Genomic DNA, 22,193 nt, shown 5'->3' with positions numbered 1-22,193 from the left:
CTTGACAGTTACAGGTTCTGTAAAATCTGGTCTTCTAACCAATTTCATAGTAATTTGTTTTGTGTTGCTCTAAAATCAGTCATCTCCTAATTTGGTTTGAAGATAACCTGAATAGCTATGAACCAACTATTTGCAAACAAGAAGAATTGTGAGAATGAACCACCTCTCCAGACGGGAAGCCATTTTAGTCAAATTTCGGATAACACAAAGCCTCCTTGTGAGGAGTTATTGCAGGAGAGTTAATGCAACACTAATCTTGGCTTACCTTTTTATCCTTTGATTTTCTACCCTTATAGACAAATTTCATGTTCTTTATGGAGAAGACAAACATTGATCATTGGATTCACATATTCGAAATGGAAGGCTTGAATGGATTGACAACAAACTTGCTGGAGAAGCCAAGGCCCAAATCTTGCTAGAGAAGTCATGGGCTTGATACACCTTCCCCCAAATCTTGTCAATGATCTAGACATGCGTGATCCTTTGATTTGATTTGTCCCTTCTTAAACATCAAACAGATCATAAGGAAACAGTCCCCAAAAGGATTAGGATGTATTAGCACCCCTATGATGAGTGTTAGGCACTTAAGGTGTAGGAGCAAAGTATTAAATTCAAAATTTAATGCTCTGACGTGCTTGTAGACAAAAACAGACTGTCTTCCATCATCTCGCTACTTTCCCCGGAAAATAACATTTTTAATAATATCTATTGAACATCCATCCCGTCATGTCCACATTTCCACATGGCAATATCATGAGGGTGGTCTCAAGGAAGAATCACTTTCTAGGAATCGTATGCCAATAGGTTTCATCTAGATTCCTTGAGCCAGGTCAAGACTAGATGCACCAAGCCGAACGGTTCATTCCGATTCGATGGTCTAGGCCAAAATTTGGTATAACATTTTGAAAAAACAAAAGAACACCAGAGTTGTTCTCCAGAACCATCACCAATTATAGACTAGAGGGTGTTCTCTATAATTTTGGAAGGCCCTTTTGTGAGGAAAAAATACACAAGGAGGCAACGGGCTTTGCAATCCATTGTTTATTCAACAATCTATAAAAATTGTGGACATACAATTCAAATAGTAGTAGCAATCAGGGTGCAAATTTTGCCGATATTTCGACCCCCATTTTAGGGGGTAATTTATGTCATTATGGACCCAAATTTGGTGTCTAGCTTAATTTGATGCCCAATTAACATAATGAGGCTTGAGAAATTTGAATTGTTTCTCATAAATTCTTCCATGCAAATTCTCCTCCTTAGTCACATTTGGCATGTTACCTTATTAGGCTTGAATTATTGGGATATAATTGGAAAGATTGTCCGTTGACTTTGAAAATTTTACTACAAATCTCTTTGCTTACATAGATTCTTCCATGCATATTCTCCTTCTTCACCACATTTGGCACGTTGCCTTTTGATGCCTAAATTATTTGAATATAATTGATAAGATTACCCATTGACTTTTAAGATTTTGAAAATTTTGCTACAAAATGTCTTTCTTATTTTAAATTATTTTCATAAATTGTTAGTAGATTCACCATCCTAACCACATTTGGCAGGCTCCGGTTGAATCATTGCATGAAGATGCATCGATCTTGAAGATTTCGTTTTATAGAATCGCAAGAGCAATTGCCTAAAAATTACGAAAAATTGCCAAAATATTGCATGAAATTGAGAAATTGGTCGTTGGCAATTTTTGGCACAATATCGTCAATAATTGGTCAGTTTCGGTTTCAGCCAAAGGAAAAGTTCGCCAGTTGGCAAACCAGGCAAAATTCAGGCAAATTTGCCAAAATGTTTTACCATGGTAGCAACCTCCTACATAAAAATGAGACTAAAGAAATCTTAAATTTTATTTTGTCCCTCTACAACTTAATTTTACTTGTTAAAAAATGTTTCAAAGACTCTTTTATAACTTAATTTTACTTTGTTAAAAAATGTTTCAAAGAATCTCTTTTATAAAGAAAAAGAAAAACAAAATTATCTCTTCCCTGAAATGAATTGACTGGTCCCATGAAATGAATTGGGAGCAACCTTCCTACTCCCATTCCTACACTTAAAACGCAAAAAATATTTCCCTCCAAGAGCAGTACATCAGATAAGCAACTGCAAAATGAGATTACCGCTATTTTTTTCTAAAAAGAAAAGAATTCATCCTACTGGAGAGCAGCTCAGGCAATCAGGGAACTGAGAGTAGCCTATGTTTCTGAGATGAACCAGTAAAAATGTTCCTCTAAGGGGTAGCCAATGGCTTAATGATCATTTGCCCAACATAAAATTACAGTACTAAAAAGCAACCAGAGGCAAGATAATATATTAGATCCACTCGTGTCCCTGTTATTGCCAATCATTAATTCAGACAAAAAATCTGATTCTTCAACCTACCGAAGAAAGGAGAAAAGGAAGCAAGAAGACAATTCAGACTTCAGAATCAGAAACAGAAAAGAAAATTTTCATTTCCACTCTGAAATCAACTCAGCAATTCCAGGCAGATTGGTTGATCAGCAAGTAATGCACAGAGTAATATCAAAGAAATGGGAGGGAAAAAAAATTGACACTGAGACAGTACAATTACACTAGGGTTATGCTAGGAGGAACTAATTGGAGATCTCTACTGCATTGTGCTATTGAGATCACATAATAAGTCACAGATAATACTGCCACAATCACCTCAAACTACACACCTCCAATCGAAAATGGAAAAACCTAAGTACCTTTACATCAATTACAGACTTGGTTCTCGTATGGACAGCCCCATCACCTCTCTAACACAGGCAAGCAGCCTTACAGACCTGCTATTCTGGCCAAATAGGTTGGTGCTTTGCTGGCAAGGTAGAACGGTAGTTTCTTCTTAACTTCATCAGTCAAACATTATGGCACAACTCCACCCCCAGGAGCATCAACATGCATAGGCATATATATGCTTCTCGTTTGGAACTTATTGAACCTTAGCAAGGGTTCGACTTGACACCCCATGCAACAACTTGACAAACCCAAGGAAGCTCAACTTCCCATCAGCGTGCCTTATCCAATCATGGAGAACGACATGGACTGGGACAGAAGGACTAAGCCCAAGTTCCTGAAACAATATTTTTGAAAGAAAAGCTCAGTAAGGTTTTTACATGCATGGTACAACAATAGAACAAATTCAAATTAACACGCATGATAAGAAAACATGGCTAGGTTACCTTATGGTCATACTTTGTAAGCCATGAATAATTATAACATAAATTTAATAGAAAGCATGAAGTTCAATACTTGTAAAATACAGCACCTAATTTGTTCTGAATCAGAAGAAAACAAATTTTTGCATTTTTTTTAATCCATTCCTTAAGAAAGAGTCAATCAGGGATCAATCTTCACTGCCAAGGGTTAGAATGCTAGCATTATTATCTTTATTAAAGAGATTACCCTTCTTTGGCTGTCACAACTTTTTCTTCAGACAATTATGAGCAATCACATGGTAACTTGATGGTATCCATAGACATCTATCTATGTTGTACCAAATACCAATCAGCATCTGTTCCTAACTTCCTAAGGTTTCAAAATATTCGAGTTTCATGAATTTTATCTAAGCACAAAGATGATAAAAAAAATTTCATGGTTTCCACCAATACTTCCACCATTCACATGTTCTTAGGGCCTGTTTGGTTACATGAGTCTGGAGATTTCAAATATCTAGAGATTTCAAATCTATAGATTTCAAATTTATGGAGTTATAATTTATAAAATTAGATGTTTGGTTGTGGAATGAAATATGTGGATTCATCCTAAAAAAACTATTTGATTGACGTGATTTTTGTAAATGTGCAAATGTATAGCTTTTTTGAAATCTCTGGACTTCACCATTTACCTATAAATCTACAGATTCACATTTTTAGTGTAAAAAGGTGAATCTCTAGATTTCATGAATCTAGAGATTTTTACAACCAAACGGGTATAATTCTCAGATTCATGAATCTCTGAGATTTGAAATCTCTGGATTCATGTGACCAAATAGGCCCTTAAGGAATTGCATAAGCCCCCAGGTCGATAATTTTTATTCCAACTCTTCACCAAGATCTTCATGAATGTTATCTAAGCACAAAGATGATAAAAAAAAAAATAAAAAAATTTCATGGTTCCAACAATACTTCCACCATTCACATGTTCTTAAGGGCCGGGACTGAGCAGATCAAAAATCTAGAGATTTCAAATCTATAAACTTCAAACCTAAAGTCATGGTTCATAAAATTAACGTGGAGCTTGAATTTTTGGAATGAAATTTGTAGATTTATCCAAAAATTAGGTCAAATGTTAACGCTAGAAGTAGGAATGAACTCAGATTTCACCCATACCCATAAATCTACAAATCATGTTTTTAGTGTAAAAGGTGAATCTTTAGATTTCATGAATCTAGGGATTCCACAACCAAACAGGTAAAAATCTCCCATTTGTGAATCTAGAGCTTTGAAATCTCTGGATTCACGTAACCAAACCGGCCCTTAAGGAATTGCATAAGCCCCCAAGTCGATAATTTTTAGAATTTTTATTCCAACTCTTCTCCCAGATCTAGTGAATCATTTTACATAGAATCAGATTCAGAGGTGTAACAAGTCAACTACTTGTGTATGAGGGATTGGAGATTGCAAGCAAAATCTTTATATGGTCTTTATTGACCTAGAAAAAGCTCACAATAGTCTCTAGAGAGCGAATCTAGCAAGTACTACATAAAAGAACTTCAAGTAGATATGTGGCCAGTTAAAGAGCGGAGGCCTTGGTATAATGATAAGGTTGCTCCATTGTGACCTAGTGGACGTAGGTTTGAATTAGGAAACAGCTTCTCCACGAAGGGGTATAGGACTATGTCATTAAGACCTTCCCCAGATCCGACATTGGCAGGAGCATCGTGCACTAGGTATGACATTTTTATATAATCATATCTATAATGTAATGCGAGTACATGACTATTGTAAGATCCATGGGGGATAAAGGTATTGAATCACCAATTTCATTCTGGGTTATATCAAGATGTGGTTCTTGGCGTTAAGCTTTTTGTAGATATTGTTTTGGTGGATAAACAAAAGCAGGGGTTACTAGAGCAACGGAGATCAACATTGGAAGCAAATGGTTTAAGACAAGTAGAACAAAGACGAAGTATATAGTTGTGGTTGTACGTAAAATGAGGTAGTAAAATTAATGAGAAATGAGATTTCACAATGTTATTATTTTAGGTATCTAGAATCAATCATAGATAAAATAAAAGTGATATACAACATGAGTTGGGTTACATCAAGATGTGGTTCCTTGGCGTTATGCTTTTTGTCGATATTGTTTTGGTGGATAAACAAAAGGGAGGGTTACTGGAGCAATGGAGATCAACGTGGAAGCAAAACGGTTTAAGACAAGTAGAACAAAGACGAAGTATATGGTTACACTGGTATGTACAATGAGGTAGTGAAATTAATGGGAAATGAGATTTCACGATGTTCTTATTTTAGGTATCTGGAATCAATCATGGATAAAACAAAGGTGATATACAATGCGATGTTTCACAGAGAATTAAAATAGGATGGATAAATTGGAGAGGTGTGTCCAAAGTGTTCTGTGATCTATGCATTCCTGCAGATCTTACATGGAAAATTTTAATGGGAAGTCATATAATAGCGAATGGTCAAGTTGCTCGTTGGGTTTAAAACTAGGAAACAGCATATCTTGCAAAGTTGAAAGCTGAGGTTATGTAAATTACCCTACCAAGACCTTGCAGTACCAGGAGCTTCATGCAGAGGATCACTTTTTTAGTCATCCAAGACCCTGGCTATGATACATATGGTGCAGAATGAGCTGGGTAATTCAGAAGCATCACATAGATGAACTCAGAGCACCTGAGATATGGGACTTGAAATCGTTGTGTGGAAAAACTAGTAAGGACACACACTACAGGATGATCGTATTAAAGCTGACCCAGGAGCAGCACAAATGCGCAAAAGGATATGAGAAAATCATTTGATGTGGCATGGCCATGTTTGGAGGCCTTTGGTTGCTACAACATGGAGTTGTTATTTGGCTCATATTGAAGGAGCTAAAAGACCCAAAGGTAGATCCAAGAAGAAGTGTCAAAAGACATGCATAGCTTAGGCCTTCTATCAAGTCTGATCCTTAAGAGAGCTGACTGGATGGTAAAGATCCATGTAGCCAAACCCCATTTAGTTGGAATAAGGACAAGTTGCTCTTGTGAGACCCCATTGAATGTGTGATTGCCTGTTAGAGTAGCCAACCATAAAGTTCCATTGGCTGAATGTCTCACATGGGGGTACAAGTCCGTGATTTCTCCGTACCCAACTGGTCTATGTTGCCTAATCAACTTCGGAGTGCAAGGTGTGGAAAACTTCCAGGATGACTACAAAATAAAGTTCTGCAATGCTTGTGAACAACAGTGAATAACATACCGAAGCAAGTTCATCAATGACAATTGCCCGGTTCCCATCCTTTTCAAAGAGATCATATGCAAAGCGAGCACGTTGCTCCCAGTCGTCAAGTGCCTCAAGCTGATGCACACTTAAAGCAGCAGCACAGAATTCTTCGAAATCCATCCTCCTGTACTGAAGTGCAAGTAGCTGCAAAACAAGGTAGCAAACATCAAAACCACGAGAACTCTAAATTCATCTATAACACCAAGTCTTATAAAGGGAAAAGTTCATCTTCTACTAATGGTGCAGGTGGTAAACCTACCGATGGGAGGAATTCATGGACACGAGACTCCTTCATTGCATCTGTTGCAGTTCTCATCAGTGCCTGAAAAGGTGGAAAGATAAGGTTCAAAACATGTTTCAGAAGTAACTAGAGAAGAAATATAAGCATTATATTACGAAGAAACTAACCGACTTAATATTGTCTAAGTTTATGGTGTTATTTTTATTTGGCTCCAACAGCATAAACTGTTCTTTCAGATAAAAGAGCTCATCCACAGTTAATGTCTTGGAAAGAACCTGCCACAAAAAGCAAGTCAGCAAAAAAATGAACAAAAAAAATTGCTGGACATAAAGTACTTGTGCAAGCAGGGATTTTCTAGTTCCAAACCACACTAAAGAATCTACGAGCATTCATAGTAGTTAGTACTCAAGAAGAAAAACTAGCTGTAGCCAGTGCACATGCACAAGGCTCCTGCCTTAGCAAGGTCGGGGAGGGCCAAATGTACACAGCCTTACGCCTATATTTCCAGGGCTTGAACCCATTACCAAACAGTCGGAAAGTGAGAACATAACCAACAAGCCAAGCACAACCTTCCCACTGGCAACATGGGTAGGAACTCCCCATGCGATGTGACAATTGGCCTATTGTATGCATACAAGTTATGACTATTATTTACATAAATAATGCAAAAGTTAACAGTTTAGATTTGGTCACTGATAGATGCCCAGAGTTGAGTTGCACCCTAAGTTAGACTATTTAGTTAAAATGAAGGTCCAGGTATCATACTCTGTCAAGTGTGATCCACTTAAAAGTACTATACATGGGCTATATATTTCTGATTCTACCTGCCACATCATGATTGAGTTACAGAAAGTCAACAGATTAGGCTACAGGGTTCAACTTGAATCAAACTATTACAGAAATCCTCTTCCTGCAAGAAACATGTCTGACAGGTAACAGTTTTTTATACAAATGTCAGTGTCAAGAAGAATCAAGTAAACTTAAGGAAAAAATTAGTTCCATGATATTACTACTATTTATAATCTTTGTCACATTGAGAAAGCTTTAAAATTTTATGTACTCTGTAAGCGTTGCAGAACTTATGCACTCTTTATCTTTCCACCTGCACAAACTATTCCTCCTAAAGTCTAGAAGTATTTGAAGCTAACAAGATGACACCGGAAATTTCACTATGCAAATCCATTATGTCCATTTAACTATATTAAACAAGGAAATAGAAAACATACAAATATTAACAACAACACTAAGGAATGTCACCAAGACCTTACACTCATGGACATATAGGTAATGGAAAATAGAAGCAAATACAGAAGCATATCCTTTCTTGTCATCAACAAATCCATACCCTCAAAGCTGCTTTCCGCAGAGATGACGAACGCATATACATTTTTATAAGTTTGAAAACAAGAATGTCAAGGGGTACTTTTACATCACAATAATTTCTAATCCAAGGATGGCCTGAAAAGAGAAAAGAAGAAAAGAAAGAGTTAAGAAAAGCACATTAAGAAGATGGCGTGGGACAACTCTATTGACAGGGGATGTGGATACTTACATAGAGCCTGAGCGGCAGTCATTCTCTTCCGTGGGTCCTTGTTCAGTAGACGCTTGACAAAGTCCTTAGCTTCAGTAGATAAAGTAGGCCAAGGTGCTTCATCAAAACTTGGATCAGCTTTCAAGACTGCTCGAAAGATGCCAGATTCAGTTCTCGCCCAAAAGGGACGACTTCCACATAGAAGAATATAAGCAATCACACCAATGCTCCATACGTCAGCCTCTGTACCATAAGATCTATGAAGAACTTCAGGGGAAACATAGTACGCACTTCCTACAATGTCATTAAGCCTTTCATCTGCATAGTAGATGGATCATTGGAAAATATTCATAAACAGTTAAGGCAGGAGTGTAACATAACCAACAGAAAGGTCAAATCATGAGCAAGGACCAACCTGGTTTGACAAAATCTGATAAGCCAAAGTCTATAGCCTTCAACTGTGAGTTTTCATCCTTAGAAGCAAACAGGAAATTCTGATCCAGTAAAATAGTAGAATTATAGGTAAGAGTATATAGAATAAAACATATAAAAATGCAATATAACTTAGTACTGAAGTCAGGAAGTAGTTCATACAAGGGAGAATTTCCTAGATGGATTGATTTTGAAAAGGATTTACCTAACAAGATGTTTTAAAAAAAGTTATACTCAGGTGGATGGTATTTTTGAAAAGAATCACCAAATCCCAAATTATGTGATAATTTTCCTGCCCAACTAAATATTCTACAATGAACTACCCAAGTTAGTATTTTTTACCCTTTTTTTTTCCTAATTCAATTCCTAAAAAGTAGTTAGACAATCTCACATTTAAGATTTTTTTAGGAAACTTCCTCCTAAGAGTTAGTTATAGCATTCAAAATTAAAAGGGAAAACGGCCCCCTGACTGATATTACTACTTATCCCGTACAAAATTGTTAATCCAACCTTAACTGCTACAAACTAAGCCCCCCACCGAACCGTAGGATGATGGGCACTACAATTCATCAAAATCCCAAAAATAACCCCGCAATATCACATTTACTTTGTCAAGTTATAATACTACCAAATAACTATGGGAAAAAATTAACTCAAATTCACTTTTCTTTTAAAAATAAACCACCGAATAAAGGAAAGATGTGATTTTCTCCTAAAAGAAATCACCAAATAAAGGAATGTAATTAAATAAAACTAAAATGTAAACTAAAATATTAAGAAATATCAAATTAATTCAAAGTTAGAAATTGAAAATCACCTAATACATGCGACCATAATATATATTACCAAATCATCAATTAGCATCTATATGCTAATTTGTTTGTAAAATTTCCATCATGGTGATAATGAAAAATTAAGTGGAATGTGAAAGTTCAACAACCAAAGTATGTGGTCCCACCAAATCTAAAACTAATTCTAAAATATAAGATTTTAAAGATATAATTGACATCCAAATAGTTCATAAATGAGGGATGCAATAGTTGACTTCTAACAAGGGAAAATAGACATTTCATATTTGATGTTAACAACCACTTAACACCGTTAGAAATGAGGGGGACAATAGTAATTTCCCAAAGAATAGGGTTTGATTAGTAATAAAACCAAAGTATAAGGGGGCAATAGTAATTATCCCTTAAATTTATTAATAATGTACTATTAAAAACTCGTCTATAATTCTCACTATTTTGTCTTTCTTTCTTTTTTTCTTTGCTGTTTTGGTTCTTGTTGTTTTTTATTTTGTTCTCCCAAATCAGGAGCTTTATATTAAGGGGGTGGGAACTCTCTAGTTTTATTTTTTATTTATTTAATAATGAATATAATTTGATGTTGACCCCAAAAGAAGAAAAAAAAAAATATATATATATATATATATATATATATATAATATATCAATATCATAGTAGACTATCGGTTGGGCTAGAAAAATTATCACAAAACTTGGGAGTTGGTAATTTTTGTCAAAAATAGAAGCCATTTGAGTAAAACATTTTTAAAAACATCTTATTAGGTAAATCTTTTTCAAGATCAGTCCATCTGGGAAATTTACCCTTCATAAAACAAATAACATACGATATTGTTAAACAGCCAGTGTGAAGTTGACCAGAGGATACTGATGCCAAAACAATTAATGGAAGACTACCATTTCACAAAGCAGATGCTGAAACATTGGACTGACCTCTCCTCTTAAACAATTGTGGCATACTCATTAAATATATTATCCAATCAATTTACTGATAAAATGGGGAAAGAAAGAGAATGGCCTCTTCTGATAAGTAGTAAATGTTTTCCCAAGGAACCAACTTGGTTATATGTGCAAAATTAGACACCTATTCAGTTAATCATCCAAGCTGATTAATGGGTCAAGCATCACAAGTTACCAAATGCTTCACTACTTCCAAGAATCTGCATCCCCTGTTTGATCCTCACATCAGATTTTCTTTCACTTCTATTTTGAATCTTATGCATACTCAATTTAAAGAGGTGGTTAGTAATACAACAGAATATGATATAAAATCCTATATTCAAAAAAATTCAAATATTACAGCCGAATTCCCAGAGAAGGTAGTCTACAACAACAACAAAAAAGCGTTGTCCCAACTAAATGGGGTCGGCTCCAAAGAAGGTAGTCCAATCCTCTTTTTTTTTTTTTTTTTTTTTATAATAAAAATAAGCATAACAAATTGTACACCTATAAGAGATTTATAGCTACATCACTAACTCTTTATCTTCCATCCCCCCCCCCCCCCTTTTTATCTCACTTTCTCTTCTTCCCACAAACCCAAAAACAAATTTGAACATCTACATTGACAGAGTAAACTATCAAGAAAACAAAAATGACTCAAATTTTTTTATTCATACAGCAATGAACCCAAGCTGAACTTAAAACCATTCTTGACAAATTCAACAAATTCATACAAATTAAAATTTCAATTATTTGACAACATCAATATAATGTTCTGGAAGCCTCTAGGATCAACTTTAAGCACGGCTGACACTTCTCACCTTCCAAAAACTGCAGACCACTTTATAAGGTACTAACGTGTAAAAACACAGCCTTTATGTCCAGTGTACCATTGTACCTCTTTGGCCACTGAATATAATTTATCAACATCTCCAGGCCAGGTCACAAGAACAAACAGACTCAAGAAATATGTCCAAACTTTATCCAACCCCTCTCATGACAGAAAAGGCCAGCAGTTTCCTTGTCGCAGAAAAATATAAATAGCCACTACCGAGGATGCAACCCTCTTGCTACCAGCTTTATATGGTCAACTTCTGCCCTGCCTCCAACTTTTCCTTTATCTTTGTCTCCTTATTAATCTTACTAGCAGACAAATTATAAGAACCCACCTTTCCTTTATCTTTGTCTCTGTTATTATTCTTCCCAGCAGACAAAGCATCAGAACCTAACTCCTAAACCCAGTTAAGTGCCCAACCCAAAAGCTAAAGCTACCATGTGGAAAGACCAACTGATGTTAGAAGTCATCCAAGGTCCAGAAGTTTTCCAGTGGTATATTATTCCAAGTTCCGATAACCCTCCTCACACGTAGCCCCTCCCATAAGAAAATTACACGTACTGTGCATGGCATTTTTCTGGTGACCATACACAAGTGTTTTATTGAAGCAATGGGCCTGATGCTCTAATATCATGTTAAAATGTTCACCAAAAGCTCAAGCTATCAGGTGGAGAGACCAGCTTGTATATGAAGTCACCCAAGGTCCCAAAGTTTCTCAATGTAGGATTATCCACAACAACCATAATTCAACCAGCCATATTTTCACATAATGTCTTTCCTCAAAAAATCCAAATCTTAATAAATGAATTTTTAACTTTCTTAGTTTTTATTTTTAAAATATAAATTCCTACCATCTTATCTGCCTAGTCCACAACCTTAACTATATCTATTAAACCTGTTGTGCTCTTGCACAGCTCCATCAGGATACTGCTAGGCTGAGCTGTACTAATACAAGTGTGTAGTTGCACTCGACTGTGATCCTTCTATGGAGCCCTAAAAGTAAACCAGAAGGTCCACAAAAGGGCAGGTGGTAATCCAATGGGCTGACATTGAGCCTTTTATTTTCTAGCGGTTCATCGAAACAGGCCTATTTATGAGCCCACAATGTGGGGTTGAAGTAATTACAGGAGATCAGTAAATATGTGTTTGAGTTAGACTAAAAAAAATCATTTAAGTATTATGACCTTCCCCAGACCCCACAGTGATAGGAGCCTCTTGCACCGAGATACATACATCTCATCTCTTCTCCTATTCCTCAATCAACTTCAACATTTCTGTTTGTTTACTTCTGAATACATTGTGGACTCAAATTTGAAATCCAAAAAATCTAGTCTAAACTAATTGATTCCAATCATCTGAATTGCTTTTTAATTCTTGCCTCCAACTTAGGTCGTGAGCAGCCAGGGAATAACCTACTTCTTAATCTCTGACTTTCAAGAACTTATATCAATTGATAGATCTATCTGTCACTAACACTAGACCAAATTTCAGTTAACATTTGACTGTTGAACTGTGAAATATTTTAGTTAACCCAACTATCAGTTATTAGTTCTATTCCTAAATGAAATGGCAACAAACCTAAAATTTTAAGTCAACGGGCATTTTCATGGTTAACAGGGGAAAACTTTCTCTCATTCCTTCCTTAACCATATTCATTCATAATAATAATAAAACTCTTCTTTCTTGTTTGAAATTGATCTGAAACCTAGCTATTCTGTACCAAGGTTTGCCAAACACCCCCCCTCTTTCTCTCTCTCTCTCCCTTCTCTTACAATTATTATTATACAAATGATAGAAGAATATATATGAAGCAAAAATCCATGAGTTCCACCTACATTTAAGAGGCAAAGGGTTGTGTTAAAACAACGAAAATGGTACATCTACAAAGACTGGTCATTCATTTGATTGTTTCTCTCTTAGAGCCTAGGGGAAACTCTACAAAGAAATACTCTGTTCACACTAGGAACGTAATCTGGTATCTGAACAGCCAGGAAAATAAGATGCATGCACTAAGATAAAACGCCAGCAAGGTCAGCATCATCCAAATAATCATCCTCTACTTCTTGACTTAGCAGATCTTCCCACATAAAACTCAAGGAAATGAACCCATCCTCCTTGCTCCCATTTTTTGATGCATGCAGATCCCCACTACCTCCAAGGCCCAACCACCCCTCCCTCCAAATCCAACCCAAAAATAAATAAATAAATAAATAAAAATGATTCTCAAATACACTGACGGGCTACTGGCAATTACAAGCATAAGATGGTTTCTACCTCTGGTTTAAGATCGCGATGGACCACACCCTGGAGATGGCAGAATGCAACAACATTCAGTATCTGTACCATAACAGCCCTTGCATCATCTTCAGAGTACTTCCCACCCCTGTAAAAGTAGCAAAGAACTTCTCAGAAACCACAAACTAGTTTTTTTTTTTTTTGGATGAATAAACAATTATATTAAACAAAAAGGAGACAAGAGAACAAGGTCTTTAAGCAAAAGACCGATAAAAAGAACTAAGACCTAGGAGACAACAATAAGCTTGTTCCTTGGGGTATAATCAACAAAGAGATGGGGGATAACTAATAGTCTAGAAGAAACATCAAAATACATGGCATTTTAAATTCTGCCTATAGAGCGGGATTTGGAGGTCCATCTTCGAAGATTGCGCTCCCACCATGGGTGATAGATCAAGATACAGTACACTAGCTTACCAATCCAATTGCAGATGGAAAAACATGAAAAGTTTCTCAAAATCCAAAACCAATCTCGATCAAATCTATAGGAACGCCTCGAACGGGGCCAAATGGAGGCTAGGGCTTTTCCCAAGATAGATCTGGAGAAGGGGCAAGAAAAGAAAAGGTGTTCAAGGTTCTCCAAACCGGACCAACAAAAGATGCAATTGGGGTTAGCAAGGATGTGGCAGTCAACAAGGAAGGATTGGGAAGGGAGGACATGGTTAAGAGCCCTCCAAAGGGTAAGGGAGTGACGGGGGATAAAGCCTTTGAACCAAACCAATGGAGCCAAGGGGGCTTATGATTGTGGGATCTAAGAAGGTTCCAAGCCAATGAGGTGGAGAAGGTTTTGGTGGGGTAAGGGAGCCAAATGGAGAGGTCACAAGTGGAGCTAAAGAGTTTGGTGGGTGGGGGTGGGGGGGGGGGGGGGGGGAGATTTCCAAACCTATGTGAGAATGGGGAGGGTAGTAGGGATCTAGGATCAATTTGAGATGAAGTCTAACAAGGGGGTGGATTCGGGGATACGGAAGTCATAGACAGCGCGGGGACCAAAGTGGTTAAAGAGAATGCCCATCGGTTAAAAATTTGGACCATTTCTAGATTTGTCCGTGTCAACCTTGCGCAGGGGCCATGCTAATCTTCTCTGTATCGTTCCAATTTTATCGGATGTCTCCGAAGAGACAACCACGAACTACTTTAACCAACCAAATTGCTTTCATTCTTCAAACTGAAATTTTTAAATACAAAGTGGAAGAACAATGTTGTGAACTCCATACAAGTCTTAAAGTAAAAGCAATACCTGGAAAGTATTCTGTCTAAAAGCTCTCCTCCTTCACATAACCTGAAATATACAGAAAGAAGTGTACAAAGTTAAAAAATGGTGCAAGCAAGCAACAAGAAACTCAGGCGACAAGAAATTTTGTACTTGCCAAGCAGATAGAAAATAAAACATACAGTTTTCATGCACATTCAAAAAGCCCAGTGGTGCAACTTGTAACTGGAATCTTGAAGAACAGCCAGTTCTTTATCAGGACCAATAATGGCTAGAAAGGTAATAAATTTTCCTTTTACTGGCCCTCATGAGAATATGCCAACAAGTAAATGTGGTAGAACTAATGGAAATAGAAAATATTACTAATTTGAATTTTCTAAGACAACTATGATAATTATAAAAGATTATTAATACAAGCAAAGCAACACTCATGTAACACAAATAAACATCCAGAATTCCCACTGATGTAAAATACTGCAACAGTTGGTTCACTTTAGAGGCAAATATAGTCCTAGAGCCACAATAATAGGATAATACGTAAAATGCTACAAAAGCAGTAACAGTAATTGATTGTTGTCCATTTCTTTCACCAGTTGACCCCAATTGTTTTTACCAAATTCATATAAAATGAGAGAAAAAAAAATTTGCAGTAAACAATGAGAAAGTGTATTAAACATTCATACATTATAGTATCCCGTTGTCCATTTTATAATTTTCTTCATCGTTCCCACCATTAATTGTGTTTTCGTGCGTGTACTTTTCATTAAGAAAATAAAAAGGAGCTACACTCAATGCACAAGGCTCCCCATTTAGCTGGTCTAGGGAGGTGAAATCTATGCAAACTTAACCCTGTTTCCAGAGAAGTCGTTTCCAGGATTTGATCTCATGACGAAGTGTTCAACAAGTGAGGACTGACCAACATGCAAAGCATGATCTTTTATTTTTTAGGAATATAAATATAATAGAAAGAGGGCCAGTAATTTGGTACTGTATTTGAAAGACTCAAAACAGTAGCCAATGGATAAGATCTTCAAATTTAAGAAATTCAGGCTATATTGCTCAATCCTCGTATATCTCAGAGGAGAAGGGTATTTAGGTAATAAATCAGCAAACAAATACCGAGATCAGGGTAATTAATCACATTGAAATCTGTTATGAATTTGTTACTAAAACAGATATGAAACATCAATATATCAATGGGAAAATAAACAGTAGCATTTATCAAGGAAGTCAGAGTTCAAAATTAGGCTTTGTACTGGCCATTGATTCACTAACGTGTGACATAAAAAGAAGCTTGAATCTCAGATTCGATGAAACAAAAAGGGTTAAACCAGTAGCTATAATGGAGGATAGGTGCAGAGTAGGAAAATCAGAAATTAGGCTCAGGATAAAAAAATCAGAAATATCATCATATCCAATTGTCACAACATATGGATTCTTGATCAAATAGAAGAGAACTCTTCACAGCATAAAGAGAAAGATTCACATTGATTAATTTTTCCCACTTCGCCTAGCAGCCTGATTGGAGCCATGGAACAAATTTCCCTCAAATGCAAAATTTTCCATTTTGAAAAAGACAACGAAACCTGTGGATACTGAAACAAAATCACAGGTTTCCATCGAAACCTGCAAAATTGTGCTCGAAACTTGAAAAACCTGGTCGAAACCTGGGTCAACTGATTTGATCAGGTAGTTTATTTCACTTGAAATCATGATCGAAACTCTGCATCGAAGTTTTGAACGAAACCCAAGCAGAACCTCAAGTGTCGACACTTTGTTTCCCCTTTGGTTTCGACCTTTGTGAGCCTATTTCAGGTGATTTTAAGCCATTTCCTTCCTTCTTTGGTGATTTCAATAGTTCTTGGTGGCCATTTAAAGGTTTTCTTTTGCAAGGCAATTGATAATTGAAATTTTGCCAAAGTTTTTTCTTTTTTAATTCATGCTCAAATGATGTTGGATTCTTTTGAATTTAATGTATGTTGTCTCTAGTAGCTAGATCTACAGATGTATGCTGTTAGATTTAATTTTTGAAGTGTGCTAGTATTTTTTTTTTTTTTATTTTAAAAATTTTCTATAAAATTATATTTTTCAAAAAATAACTTACATATACATGATGTATTGGCTTTGTTTTGATGTATGTGAGACACCATCGCTCAATCTACGTTGTGAATTGTGATGGTGTCCAAGTTAATTTTAGGTTGTTTAATTTTGATTACATGTATTTAATAATTACCAATAACTAATATTTTAATTATAAAAATATTTTTAATTAGCAAAAAATTCCTAAGTTACGAAATACCTCAGGTTATAAGTAATGTGTGTTCAAGCTAAAAATTAGTTACTTTGTATTTGAGGTTTTGAACTCAAAAGTAATATATTGAAGAGTTTTCACACATCACCAGGGCACTCACTATTAGCAGGGTCAAACTAGTGATCACTCACTATTATGCTCTAAATTACATGGCACCCATTGTCAAAATTACAAGTTACCCATAGTTAAGATTTTATGTTAAGTGATGGATAAAATGACCTTTATGCCCTTACCCCCATTTAACTCATTTAAAATTTGTAATCCAAATTCCCTAAATGCCCTTTGGGCAGTAAAATGACATTATTCATCTTCTTCCCCCTTGCTGGAAACCGCCCACCACCTCCGGCAACTACCACACCCCCTCTCCTGCCGACGACCACCGCACCCACCTCCCACCAACCCCCTGCCAGAAAATCTCTTTTTGAACCTTCCCAATCCAAACAGTAAATTGGGTCCCGCAGGATCATTAGCTGCTGCTCCTCTGAAAAGTAAAGTTCCAAGAAAAATCAATGTGAATGCCAAATTTCCCAACAAATCAAGAAGAGCTGCCCTCATGTTGACCTCCATTGGATGGACTGCAAAGTCCACATCTTCTCTTTAAATTTCCTCAGCAACTCTAGAGTCAACCCAGGTAGCTGTATCTTTATTTCTGGATTTTGTCAAGTGCAGGATTAAAGATCTCTGTTATTGCAACTGTCCCATTCTCGAACAGGTCTACCTTCTTCACAGCTCCTTCATCCAAGTACTGCAAGAATCTTGAGTATGAAATTCTACTTGAAGTAGAATCTACAGGGGGATCTGGTTCAGCTTGAGCAGGCTGAACTAGACCAAATCCCCCACCTACTAAACCCATAGCAGTAGATGTTAATAACTTTCTCCTACTGAATACGGCATCTGAAGGTCTTTTAAGACATGGGTTTTCTTTAGTTATGCTTTTCTGGAGCTGGGTTTCCTTGGAGATATCAGAAAATTTGCAGACTCGCTGGTAGGTAAATGAAAGAGTAAGGGCAGGAGACGTTTTCCTCAACTGGAATTGATGAGAAACTCAAATTTTGAACCTGGAACACTGAGTGATATAAGTTTCTATTGTTATTGTTGGCCAGTTATGAGTTAAAAGTCTTAAGATCTTTTTGCCATTTATTTATCTTTTAGAGGAGGTGGGGTTGATTAGAGAAACGGGATGTTTCAGCGCTTTCATTTTACATATGGACCTTTTGTTCATTGTTGTTCTCTGGGTCATTCATGAAAGATCTAGATTTTCAGGTAGTTATCACGGTTGACACAGTAAAGCAACTTTCCAGCTCATGGAGAAGATTGAGTTTATGCCATTCATGAATCAGATTTACCCCTGGCAGGGGGACGTGGGGAGGTGGAGCCGGTGGTTGCCTGCAAGAGAGGGAATGTGGTGGTTGCTGGAGGTGGTGGGCAGTTTCTGGCAAGGAATAGGAAGAAGATGGGGGCAATAATGCCATTTTACTATCCAAAGGGTATTTGAGTAATTTGAATTTTAAATTTTAAATGAGTTAAATGAGGGTAGGGTCATTTTACCCACCTTAATGAACAAGGTAACCTCATTCGACTGGGAAACTGAAATAATGAAGGAATTCAACCTCGACACATTCAAACTCCATTCCAACCAACTTAAACGACAATGACATAACTATAGACAAAGACTTTAAGAGTTGGATTGTGAAACCCATAATCAAACTCAAGGAAGCATGGCCAATGCAGAAATGGATCATTCAAAACCACTTAAAATAAACCAAATTCCAAAGAAATCTCTTATGCAATCACACTATCCATTTTTTAGGCTCATGAATAGCTCGGGAAAAATAATATTTTTCTTTCAACATATGTTTGTTTATTGAATACTTGCCTAAATTTCAAGGTTTTCAAGACCAAAGGAAAAGGGATAAGATAAGAGAGAGAGAGAGAGAGAGAGAGAGAGAGAGAGAGGGGGGGGGGGAAAAAACAACCAACTGACGAGAGTAGTTCCAAAGAAATTTTTTATTCATCAGTCATTACAAATCATCAACAGCATAAGGTGGGACTGCAGCTCCCAAATTTGTCAGAATAAGATCTAATGTTTTAATAACTCAAATTCAAATGTCAGCTCCAAAGAATCTAAAAGTAATGTTTCAAGAATAAGCTCCAAAAAACCATACAATTCATGCTTCAGATACTAATTTGGAAAAGCACCATAAAGTTTTTAAGCTTACTCCATTACTATGTAGACATTTTCATGATCTTCACATGCATCATAAAATTGCACCAGATTGCCATGTCCAGTCAAAGCACTCAAGATTTTCACCTCCCGTCTCACATCCTCAATAGCAATAGCAGTAGTCATCTGCCAACAGAAGATCATATCAACATAATCAAATAAGAGATATGGAACAGAATCCAATAATAAGCAACACTGAGCATATTTCATGTGTCCATACAATGCAAGAAGATGAGTTCGTTGACGCCTCACTGGTTTCATGTCAATCATACCAATCATCAGAACAATAGACCAATGACCTATTAAGACTTATTTGATTACATAATGCAGCAAGGTCTTCACCAATGGAAATAACGAGTAACACATTAACGACTTTCCGGTTAGTTCTCTAAAACCAGCAGTTGGGTTCTATTTAATCAAGTCAGACCCAGGTTGTTTTCAGCTTGAATTGGATTACTGATTCAGCTTTTGGCTGGACCAAGCTGCCCTTGTATAGAGTCATACATTAGTCAAAACCACTGATGCCACAAATCAGAACCTCTCATTCCCAAGGTTCAAACCAGTGATCCAGGTTCTACAACTCCACTAGAAGTAGTCTTCACTAGTTTCAAAATTTTGGAACCTCAACATGTTGCTTCCTCTTGAGGCCCAATAAGTCAATGTGCAATAGTGTTTATGCTTACAGAAGGTAATCAAAAGAGTGTGTGTGGAGGCTTTAAAACTTGGTTGGTAACCATTCAACTAAAATAACTTCAGTAGTTTTCCATCCATCAACTATTTATGATGGATCCTCCCTAATACTCACTCCCCACTCTTCCCCACCACTGTACTGTTTCTCATTTTGTATATAGAAATTAATGAGTACCTTGATTTATTATGATTTCTATTACAATTTCAGAGGTACTTTCAGCTTTGAAAACTGCCTGATTTGATTCTTGACCTTACTTCAATGGAGTAGAAATTCAGAAAACGCTGAGGAAAAAATTTTGAAATTGAAATCATTCTTGCTCTTTGATAAAAACATGATTACTTTGATGCAAAAGCTGTAATATCGTATTAATAAAATTAAACAATACCTTCTACTAATTGTCACACTAACGCAATGCCACCACCACTACTTTGCCGAAGTCCCATTGTCACCCCCCACTCCTACCAAGTACCACCGATCTCTCCCAAAGAAATATAGAGGATCTATCCATCAGAAACTTAACCACTAAATGGATTTATTGTTATTGAAATATTTCAGATAGATGCACAAAAAACAATTTTGATTTATTTTCCAAAAATCTAGTTTACCATTTCATGAAACCAACCGGAAATTGAAATGGAAATCGTACCAAATCCAGCTTCAGTTAAAAAACGAAATATCAAAATTCAACGATTGATTCGGAATTGAAAAAAATTAAAGCATATGCCGAATTTCCATGAACACAACTACGCTTAACACTATTTCTGCTCTAATCAACAGTCGTGCCAATTTTCTAAATCACATTCATTAAGGGAGTCTAAGGTCTCTCCAGGAATCATCAATTCCCTAAAAGTTTAAACTGTGTTATCAGAGATTCCATCACCAGTCAATATCACCAATTGGTTCACGAAGAGAGTACGTACCTTGGCCTTGGGGATTACTTTAACGGCAACCTGTTGGCCCTTGAGCTCACCTTTCTTGAACTTAGCAGCGCAAGTATAACCAAAATGCCCACGCCCGACCTCATCTCCTAGCTCATACTTACTGGAAAAGTTCTTGGAGAATCCAAATGTCTTATCAAGGCCAGCAACGGCATCCGACTCACTCCCTTCGGGTATGGAGGCCTCGTTAGGTTTCACCGATCCATGACGCCGAGCCAACAGCATTCGTATGTGCTTGGCGGGTGAAGGAGGAGGGAAGGGACGCTTAATGAACCTCCTCGGTGTAGAATTTGCGCTAGGAGTTGCAGGAGATTTTTTCGAGAAAAAGTAATGAGCAGGACTTGGACTATAAAAATGGAAGAAAGGAGACTTCTTTCCGGTCTCCACATCCTCTTTCTGCTGTTGCTGCTGAGGTGGTGGTTGTGGTTGCTGCTCATGATTCTCAGTTCCTCCATTAATGGCGTCACTTGCAGGAGGAGTGTTTGGAGGTTCTACATGAACTGGCTCTTCCTCTCTCTTGGCATAAGGATTGGGTCTCGGTGAGGGTTTCGAACTACAGAGACCCATTGATCACTAAAAACCACACTGCAACTCCAAATTCACCACATTCTACCGCAACTGCAACCAAATCACTCCCTTCCATACAACTCTGTCATCTCCATTTCGCTCCTCCTCTACCTTTATCTCTCCAGTTTTTCTCTACTTCAGAACCCTAGGCACTAAACAAGGAAGAAAGCAAGATTGGAGAGTTTTGAAGTTAACGAGAAAGCTAGAAAGGAAAACACAAGGGAAACGACACAGTTCCCGCTTTGCTGATACTGAGGTTGCACATCGACGGCCAGATTATCAATATGGTAAAAACTTTATGACACGTGGCTTCATCTAACCCGCTCCTCTTTGTTGTCTTTTTCACATAAATTCGTTTAATTTAAAATTTAATTATGAATTATTTGTGGCTCAATTACTTCCAAGAATTTATTTAATTAACATGCATGTGCAGTAATCTTGCTGACGAAAGACACGAGATTTTAGGGGCCCACGCTCTACTGCAAACAATCTGAATCGTACAATTCCATGGGACCCGACATTTGTCTTAATCTCAGCCGTACGTGATAATGAGCCGTTGGGTACAGAGCATATGTTACGTGTTATAAAGGACAAACATAACAGTTACGGAATTAAGTAATATAATGATGATTAGCTGTTTAATTAATTTGCATGGAAGGTAGATCCTGAGGGTTCGTCCTTCGGTCAAGAAAAAAAGGAATTTTTTTATTTTATTTTTTAAT

At 36.9% G+C, this 22,193-nt stretch overlaps 1 protein-coding gene and 1 non-coding gene across 2 annotated transcripts; both read right to left on the bottom strand.

The window, feature by feature from the left end:
• Positions 1–2,437: 2,437 nt before the first annotated feature.
• LOC149017953 (CDPK-related kinase 5-like) lies at positions 2,438–21,697 on the bottom strand. Its single transcript, XM_089152270.1, has 11 exons — positions 20,887–21,697; positions 19,271–19,401; positions 14,768–14,809; positions 13,510–13,618; positions 8,643–8,721; positions 8,249–8,545; positions 8,042–8,154; positions 6,864–6,971; positions 6,715–6,777; positions 6,432–6,599; positions 2,438–3,082 (listed from the first exon to the last, which is right to left on the bottom strand). Exons 1-11 carry the CDS (start codon positions 21,469–21,471, stop codon positions 2,942–2,944), a joined length of 1,836 nt encoding a protein of 611 aa, XP_089008396.1. The 5' UTR covers positions 21,472–21,697; the 3' UTR covers positions 2,438–2,941.
• Positions 14,548–14,650, bottom strand: LOC149017954 (U6 spliceosomal RNA). Its single transcript, XR_016173244.1, has one exon. It is a non-coding gene; the product is annotated as a U6 spliceosomal RNA (small nuclear RNA).
• Positions 21,698–22,193: the final 496 nt, after the last annotated feature.

The sequence above is a fragment of the Hakea prostrata genome, chromosome 4, assembly GCF_041222555.1.
Source record: "Hakea prostrata isolate BN-2017 chromosome 4, UWA_Hpros_2, whole genome shotgun sequence".
Classification (NCBI taxonomy): domain Eukaryota; kingdom Viridiplantae; phylum Streptophyta; class Magnoliopsida; order Proteales; family Proteaceae; genus Hakea; species Hakea prostrata.
This window is presented reverse-complemented; position numbering and strand designations above follow the sequence as displayed.

Excerpts from the sequence above, each read along its gene's own strand:
- LOC149017953 (XM_089152270.1), bottom strand. The coding sequence starts at position 21,471 with ATGGGTCTCTGTAGTTCGAAACCCTCACCGAGACCCAATCCTTATGCC. Across the intron at positions 6,600-6,714 it reads TCCATGAATTCCTCCCATCG|CTACTTGCACTTCAGTACAG; the intron begins GTAGGTTTACCA and ends CTTGTTTTGCAG. Across the intron at positions 3,083-6,431 it reads TCATTGATGAACTTGCTTCG|GAACTTGGGCTTAGTCCTTC; the intron begins GTATGTTATTCA and ends ATATTGTTTCAG.